This window comes from Ananas comosus, linkage group 11 (assembly GCF_001540865.1).
Source record: "Ananas comosus cultivar F153 linkage group 11, ASM154086v1, whole genome shotgun sequence".
NCBI classification, from domain to species: Eukaryota; Viridiplantae; Streptophyta; class Magnoliopsida; order Poales; family Bromeliaceae; genus Ananas; species Ananas comosus.
The window spans coordinates 1,013,539-1,022,486 of NC_033631.1; the positions used below are offsets into that span (position 1 = coordinate 1,013,539).

Sequence of the window (8,948 nt, forward strand, 5' to 3'; positions counted from 1 at the left end):
CAAAGGCATCGAAAAGCCATAAAAAGGAAAATCCATTATCCATCAAGCATGTTTACAACCTACCAATACAACATACAAGGTGTGAACTTTGCCACATCGGTAATTTCGGCATATATCCTTCAATTTTCCTTCAAAAACAAATCTGCCAAACATCACAAACTAACTACAAAAACTTAAAAAAGGAAAAAGGAAAGGAAATATTACATAAATATGGTGTAAGAGTTACTTCACGAGCGATGAAGACGGTATCTGTATGTCTACTTCGTCCAAGGTTGGACGGTCGTGGAGGACGAGGCAATGTTCGTTAGCCAAGTGTAAGAGACAGATGAAGAACAAATGCGGGGATACATCTTTTGTCGAAGCTGCTGGGAAGTCGTTCGGGAAGTGATGCAACACCTGCGTTAGTGAGACTTTGGGCGGCTCCTCCCTTTCCTGTGAGTGAACAAAGAAACACAAAATTTTCAATTATGAATGCGATGTAACTAGTGAAGAGGAGCCCATCAATAGAAAGATAATTACAAGAGACATTAGGTTGTGATTCCATTTTCGATTCTAAACTTCTTCCAAGAGGCTTATTATGTAGTAAGATAGCTGATAATTCCTAACTTATTGCAGAATAAGCCTGTGTTATACGTAAGATAAAATAAGTACACAAACTGGAAATAAAGCTTACAAGGTCCACTGAGTGAAAATATCAGATGGCAGGTTCGAAACAGAAAAATCAATTCAAGATAACTGATTAAAATAGCTTAGACAAAGCTTAAAGGTGGCACATTCACAACATCAAGGATGTTTGATTCTTGGGAGGATGAAGCAATGATAAGCTGTTAAATATAAAAATATATAAATACTGTTCTCTCTTAGTTTAAATTTTAGAGAGTAACAGTTGTTTTATATTATTTAATATGGTATCAGAGCAGAAGATCCTAAGTTCAAGCGACACTAGGCTCCTACCATTATTAATTTTCTTTGATTTAATTCAAGTCCACGTCATGGGCATTGCAAAAAAAAAAAAAAAAAAAAAATCTTGAGCCCAGACGTGAGGAAAAGTGTTAAATATAAAAATATATAAACATTGTTCTCTATCTGCTTAAGCTTTTAAAGAATAACGGTTGTTTCATATTATTTAACATAAGCTCATAGCAGGCATGCAGAATAACATTGTTAAGGCTCATAAATTTGGTATTGACAAAAGTTTAGGTAAATTGGGAAAATGTCAGTACAAAAAATAATTAGTCATTTACATACAACACAGAAAATATAGGACAGATAAAGGTAGTTAAAGCATCTCACTTCATTTTCCTAGTAATAGAAGATCAAACAATGACAAACAATTCCTTCGACTGTTGACAATTAATAAAATTCTTTAAGCTGTTTGAATTACTAATAGTTTTTGCTTCTTGTGGTTAGTTTTTGCTTCTTGTGGTTCTCCTGCAAATAGTTACATACAAACAAATAATTCAAAGAAATATATTCCTCAATGAGAAGTATGTAATACACGAATTTTCCAAATCTTCAGAGAATATTGCCACGATGCAAGCAACCTCAGTATTGTCCATTGTCGTGATAAACAAAAGCAGAAAGATATTTCATTTCGATCTATTTACACAACTACAGAACACAACTTACCCTCGTCATGAAAATGTAATAAGAGATTAACTTCCCCACAATGTAAATATTATAAAAATAACTAGAAAACATATTACTTACCACATCAGAAGTCTCAATAGATCCTTGTATGTGATTCCAAAGCATATCTTTCAATGCATGAACATCTACCTGTTTTGACACCTTGTCGTATTGAATATCGATTTTGTTCACCTTCATTTTGACCACGGAACAATTAGGGCATTAGTACAAGGTCCACAAATTTTAACCAGTAGCATTCAATTCAATACCAGTGCCAAGTACATTAGTTGATAACATACTGAATCACTTGATAAAAGCTAATGGAAGTAAAGACTAACCACATAAAAATGACAATAATAGTGAATTTCAATAAAAATTAAAAGAAGATCAAAATGGCGACTAATATGAAGCACATGTGATGCACGTGCATTTTGTTTTATGAGGTAGCATGATTAATAATTTTTGTACAAAATGTGATAAAATGATTGATTTAATATTTATCTGAAAGCCTCATGGAATCTACTCTAAAACAGTACAAACTATTATCATGAAGCATCTAATCCAATAAGCCACCCTCTTCTACTTCAGGCCACAGAAAGCATATTAAGTGGCATTAGCAGCCCGATATGCCGCCAGCCCTCAAAATCCCATTGCAAAATGGTTCAGTAAGGCAGCCTCCAGAATTTTTCGGCCACATAATCCACCTTTTAGAGAACTAGTATAACTCAAAAGTTGTTGAATATTGAATTACATATTATTGCCTACATAGGCAAAAAAAATTTACTGAACTAAAGAAAAATGTCCTCTAAGTAGATGCTCATTGTGGAAATAGATGACGATAAATTGGCTAAAAGACCATTCTTCCACGCTTCTGTCATATTATTTTGAGTCGAGTAGGAGGCGTGTCAAAAGACATAGCGTTCTATTAATCAATGATAGTCAGCATGCACGACACAATCCAGTTCTTCCTACTCAGTGCTTCTCTTGTTTGCTTCAAAGATATGAGGATAAAGTAATACATGTTTCACAAGGAGCATGAAAACAACAAAAAGGATATAAGGATTATTAGCTAGCAATTGACTAAATAATGCAAAAAAATATATTAAAATACTACAAGTTGGTCTGTCGTGCATAGTAGTTAACGACTAAATGTATCCATTAAGATCAGATAATATTTAGTAACAACTCAAAATGTCACAATAGTTCTAGAGGTGCATAGGCGTATCCTCTTATGATGATAATCTCAACCTCGCACATTTATTACACTTCAATAGAATGTATTGATATATAAAAGCATCTGCTTATCCTCTATATCATTAACTTTTTATTTCGAGCGTTTACGAGATAGTGAACAGCATATCTCAAAATCTGAAGAAGACCAGTCAATTCCAGTAACACAACTAACATATAAAGCATAACCCAAAACCTAGAGAGGACCAGTCAACAAAAATCAGATAACCAGTATATGTCAATATCATCTACAGAAGGGGATGACCAGTCCTCTCAAATATAATAACAAAATCAAATTTAAACTGAAATTTTGATGCCAATCATAAGCAAGAGCACAAACCTGCCGTGGCTTACGGAGAAGACTTCCTGGATCTTCTACATCACTAAAAGCATTTTCATCATCAACGTGATCGTCCATAACACTTCCATTATCCCATGATGTCGATGGTACAAAATCAGAATTGTCTTCTCTTGCTGCATCTATACAGAAAAGGAAAAAAAAGTTAAAGTTTATTTCAACAGATATTGGGTGGTATTATCGAATGTAAAAGCCAGAAATATGAGAGAGAGAGAGAGAGAGAGAGAGATGGCAGGATTACAATAGATAGGACTATCCTGAAAATCAGAAATGCTTGGATGCAAGACTTAAATGTCATGGAGACAAATTTTTCATAAAACAGATATTTAAAATAAAGAATTACTTTATTATAAGCAATATGTGCAGATTTAAATATAAAAGACGAAGAACATGAATCATGAAGAAAGCAAGCAAAGCAATGATGAAAACAACCCAGATCTTAAGAATCTAGAGATCGTATACTAGGAAAGTAAATAGAAAATAATGAACCCTTTCATGATTGCTAATGTCAAGAAAGCAGCAGCTTACCACAAATCTTTCTTCCTTTCCTCCCAAGGCACTGCAGAAAAAAAAAAAGAAGAAAAAAAAAGTCAAATGATTTGTTATTACAATTTCGAAGATAGGCTCTCAAATAGTAACTTCCATTGAGAAATTTATGTTACCATAACGTCAGGAAGAAGGAACAATCTAACAAGGCTTTCGGGTCTGTAATGACAATCTTCTGGAAGAGTGATATTACAAGGCACTTTATTCGCAGGCAACAACAACGATTTCGGATTTTTTGGAGGCGCAAAAATATCCGGCATGTCATTTTCAAGTGATTTTGTAAAATCAATGTCAGGAACCTTCTTTCTGCTCTTTGGCTTCTTAGCTGTGACTTCCGATTCACCTGATGTAGTTGGAATTTGTTCTGAACCTACATGAACACTTGGTGGAACATTATCAAGCTGCTTTAGTAAAATCAAATGGTAGACACTACAAGTTACACTTAGTTCTACCTTTGGTTTTTCGATATTTCCAATGCTCAGGACCTGCCCAGGCATTTGTTTTTGCAGAGAATCCCAGGCCCAGAGACAAGAAATCTGCAATTCTATCGAGCTTTTCATCTCCACCAAGATCAGCATCATCAAACATGTGCACACCATTAGCCTGCAGTAGTGCAATGGTGACATTTTGTCAACAGAAGGGTTTTTCCTTTTGAACCTTGGTCTAAGAATCAAAATCAGTACCCTTGAGGGAAGAGCATAGGATATTATAGTATTCATCTAGTAAAGTGGTATATGCTGAATTGATTTCTACAAGGCATACCTCTTGATAGCTTGTCGAATTTGGGTTTGTGATATTGGAGCTATCATCAACTACACTCTCCTGATCATCATTATCATAGTTCCAAGGTTCATATTCTGGTAGTGCATCACCATCCGATTGTAAGGCATTGCCATTCAACTCTACATGTTTATTGCCAACGATATTCTCTTCCATTGTTGGCATATGCCCTGAAGATGCTAGGTCTGAAGGCCTACGATTATCTTCATCAAACTGATCCACAATATCCCTCAGAGTGGGAGAGATCTCATCTTTTAAGGGCATGTTAATCATCATTTTCTCAATATACTCTGTTAAAAAAAGAGGCATTACATAGATATAGACAAGTATACATGTTTATGCATGTTTATGTGCACACTGAGTGGATGTATCAAAGTACCATGATAACAATACCTTTGAGAAATGAAAGGTCAATCAGTTCCATTTTGTCAGTTTGTGTTTCTGGCAAGATGCTGTTCTCTGGTGCTTCAAATGAATCAAAGAGCACGCGACAGCCACCATACACTCCAAGGTTGTACAGTAGGAGACCCTTAGCCCCACCTTCATCAAACTGAGCAGAAGTTTGATGGTATAATGGATCCACAGTGAAAGCCGCTAATGTCAAATGTAATAAGATGGTCTTAAGCAGAATTCATTAATCTTGTAGACGTGTACATAGAAAGTAAACATGAAGTGAAACTTTACCATCAAATTTCTTTACATTAAGAGCCTCAAATGATGACTCCAGAGTCGATACAGGTGACAGCTGCGATTAGTGAAGAAGGGTGAGCCGACAAACAGCAATAGTCATAAGCTAACAATACGGAAAATGTACAAAATGTACATACCTTCCTTTCCAAGTCTTTCTTAGAAAGACCCTCCGCTTGTTCAGTGTCGATATGGTCACCTTCTGAAATTTCTGTGATATAAACACACCATTAGGACATTGGCAGAAAGCACTACAATTTAACGTAAAATGATGTTACAAATAGGTACGTTTCAGACACATTCTAAGTCATATGTGACGGTTCAGATGCTCAAGCATTTCTTTATGAGGAAATCTTTCAAGTAGTTCCTGGCTTTCTGGGTTATATGTCATAGTGTACAGAATTAACCCAAGAGCAAAATCGCACATTAGGCGCTACTAGCTGGAGGAAAAATACCAAAGAAAGCTTATATTATCCATTTAATTCTGTCAAACAAGGCACAATAAGCTTAGAAACAGCTGTTCTGGTAAAACCGGATTATTTAGGATAACAATTAAATACTACTCCACCAACCCATGAAATTCTGCTTATGCTATCCCTCACTTCACCTGTAGATATCCCCATAACACAAACCAGAGGAAAATTTTGGCTTCAATCTTAGTAATCTATAGATGGTAGAAGAACCTGGTGATAAATAAACTTATTCATTCATAATTTCTTTCCTGAACAAATGCACCCTCGGATCTATGAGGAAAGTATTACCAAAAAATATGATCCTTATCAAATAATTCTAGGTGCCAGTTTGAGTCTGACAATCAAAGTGTACCGTAAGAAGCAGCTCATTTGAATTGGAGACCCAACCAAAACCCTAACCTTTCTCTTGTTCCCGCCCAGCCCGATTGATCCCTCCGAGGACTTTGTACGCTTCCGAATGCACCGAATCGACTCTCGCTGAGTATATCTTCACGCCGGCCTCCAGCGTGCAGCTTGCCTGCAACAGCCTAAAAAATTAATCCAATTCCCCCAATTTCTACCCAATTTCAATTAAAAAGCAAACCCTAAATAATCGAACTTAACATTGTATGAATAGATCATGAAAAGGAGGGACCTTTTGGAAATTTGTCTCGTCATCGTCCTCGGATCTCACTTGGATGATCTCGCTGAGGTGGTCTATGAGCCTCAGCTCCCACGTGTTCTTCTGGTTTATCTTCTGCTCAAAGCAAACAAACAAATCGAACTCAAAAGAAGCACAGAGAGAGAGAGAGAGAGAGAGAGGATGGGATCGAACGTTCTCGCTCGCGAGCTTGATGCAGTTGTGGAAGAGATCCATGATCTGGCCGCGGTTGAGGAGATTGGAGGAGGGAAGAGGGTATTGAGCGGCGGCAGAGGCGGCGGTGGTGGTGGTGGTGGCGTGCGGGCGCCGTCGTCGTCTCCGACCATGTAGGGTTTGGGTTTCGCCGGAGAGGAGGTGTGGTGGTGGAAACCCTAGCGCGAGAGAGAGGGGAGNAACGGATAGCGTGTTACCTATCTCTCAAAAAAAAAAAAAAAAAAACTTTTTACTTAAATGTATTTTTTCAAAAGACTAAACTACTCCTGTATTATTTTAAAAATTCTTAACCCTATCTTCATTCACCTTAAAGCAAGTATATATTCTCCCTCTCTCTTCTTTAACGGCGGCGGCGACTGCAGCGGAGGCGGAGTGGTGCGGGCGCCGTCGTCGTCGTCGTCTCCGTCCATGTAGGGTTTGGGTTTCGCCGGAGAGGAGGTGTGGTGGTGGAAACCCTAGCGCGAGAGAGAGCGCGGAGAGCGAGGAGAGAGTGTGCATGATTTTGAGTGTAACGGTTACATTGGATATATATAGGTTGTGAGAATGACATGTGGGGTCCATGAAATGGTGGGGTACCCGGTATAATTTGGTTTTGGGTTCCCTCCTTTTGATTCGGTTTGAAACACGAGTTTGGTGAAGAGTCACGAAGCCGCCACGTGGGCTGCTTGGATTGGTCTGGGCCGGTTTGTTTTGGGCCGGGCTCCCGATATGAATAATCCAGCTTCGCAAGCAAGAATGTTTGACAAACCCCTAGCTCTATTTTTTTCAAATTTATTTTTGGCTAAATTACAAAAACCTCATGTAATAACCCGTTTTTTTATTTTCCCCCGTTGACATTTAAAAACCTACACTTTGCCCCCCTATAAAATAAAAAATGTTCACAGGGGGGTTACGGTGTGTAAAATGACCATTTTGCCCCTCGCCATTGTCGTCTTCTTCCCCATCTTCCTCAGCCGCCCCTTCGTTCGGCCGCGATTCCCACCTCAATCGGCAGCGATTTCTCTCCATTTCCTTCTCCACCTGCTCCCCTTCTCCTCCTGCACCCTCGCCGCCCTCGATTTCGGCGACAATACGAGAAAACTGAGGTGGGCGACAGTAGGAGAAGGGTAAAGAAGGTGAAGGCGAGGCGGTGGAGGACAGCGAAGGGGATGTGGGTGAGGGCGAGGCAATGGAGGATGGCGAGGCGGCGAGGCAGCGGCGAGGTGGCGAGCTAGAGGGAGGCGAAGCAACAGGGAGATGGCGGATGTGTATTTTCGGCATAAAAAAATATTTTTTAACGGAACCCTAACGGTAGGGGGTGAAGTGTACATTTTTTATTTTATAGGGGGGCAAAGTGTAGGTTTTTAAATGTCAGGGAGGGAAAGTGAAAAAGCAGGTTATTATAAGGGAGTTTTCTGTAATTTAGCCCTTTTTTTTTAAAATGGACATATATTTTGAATTCAATAGATGTGTTTAGTCTTTTTTTTTTGGACCTATTTTTTCGCATTCATTATTTTTTCATGTTTGTCTAGAAGCTAGACATACCAAAAGATATGATATTGAGTTGTTGGTTCATATTTTTCTTGTGAGATTGTATAAATTAATTAGCATACATGATTCTTAGATACATTTAAATACCATAATATATGATCTTGTTCTTAAATTTCAAGAGATAGAGAGCCATGTTTCACTATGTTTATTGTTTGAGATATTGGAGAAATAACAAATTATCTCAAGTTTTATTTTTCTTTCTATAGTTTATAATATTGTGAAAATCAATTTAAAGAAACATATAATTCAAGAAAATATTATTCGAGCGCTAAATAGTCTAGTTAATTGAAAAATAATATGATTTATTAACACCTAGTTAATATCTTGAATATTTAATGGTAACTCACTAATTTTTCATTCTTATTAGGATAGCCAAAAAGTAGGTTGCCACTTGACTTAGGGAGTGAATTTTTGGGGAGTGAATTTTTTGGGTGAAGTAAGGGGTGTGAAGTCAACTTCAAGCTAAAGCAACGAATTCACTTATTTGGTTTATCCTATATTGATGTCTTCCAAATAAATTGCACCTCCAAAGACCTCTTATTTCAGGTTTTCCACTTTGTCTCGAGATACGACGAAATAACACTTCTTCCTTTTCTCTAATAAACGCTCACCACATTCTTCCATACAAATTTGCATCCAATAAAAATCTAGTTGGTATAAAGACTACTCAGGTTCTCCTTTTCTCCAAGATTTGGAGCTTCAAAAAGCAAAATCTTATCTCAAGAAAAAAGCTTCAAGAGGCAAAAACTTGACTCAAGAGTTTATTTTTAATTATAAATAAGATTTGGCCCTATTTTATTTAATTGAAGGTTTATCATGCAACTAAAACGGACATAATAATTATTCATGTTCATTGTTTCTT

At 37.4% G+C, this 8,948-nt stretch overlaps 1 protein-coding gene across 3 annotated transcripts; it reads right to left on the reverse strand.

Moving 5' to 3' along the window:
- LOC109717035 (condensin complex subunit 2) lies at window positions 15-6,708 on the reverse strand. 3 transcript variants are annotated; one of them, XM_020242677.1, is made up of 14 exons: window positions 6,518-6,637; window positions 6,338-6,439; window positions 6,103-6,220; window positions 5,371-5,432; window positions 5,228-5,288; window positions 4,937-5,137; window positions 4,526-4,833; window positions 4,216-4,366; window positions 3,880-4,133; window positions 3,746-3,776; window positions 3,200-3,339; window positions 1,711-1,821; window positions 227-432; window positions 15-128 (listed from the first exon to the last, which is right to left on the reverse strand). In XM_020242677.1, exons 1-14 carry the CDS (start codon window positions 6,557-6,559, stop codon window positions 53-55), a joined length of 1,863 nt encoding a protein of 620 aa, XP_020098266.1. In that variant the 5' UTR covers window positions 6,560-6,637; the 3' UTR covers window positions 15-52. The 3 variants fall into 3 exon arrangements, with proteins under 3 accessions (XP_020098266.1, XP_020098268.1, XP_020098267.1); XM_020242678.1 differs by having other exon boundaries at window positions 41-128; window positions 205-432; window positions 5,371-5,441; XM_020242679.1 differs by having other exon boundaries at window positions 15-432; window positions 5,371-5,441; window positions 6,518-6,708.

Coding starts and splice junctions, on each gene's coding strand:
- LOC109717035 (XM_020242677.1), bottom strand. CDS start 6,559: ATGGATCTCTTCCACAACTGCATCAAGCTCGCGAGCGAGAAC. Junction 4,367..4,525: donor ATTCGACAAGCTATCAAGAG/GTATGCCTTGTA, acceptor GCACTACTGCAG/GCTAATGGTGTGCACATGTT. Junction 3,340..3,745: donor GAAAGGAAGAAAGATTTGTG/GTAAGCTGCTGC, acceptor TTTTCTGTATAG/ATGCAGCAAGAGAAGACAAT.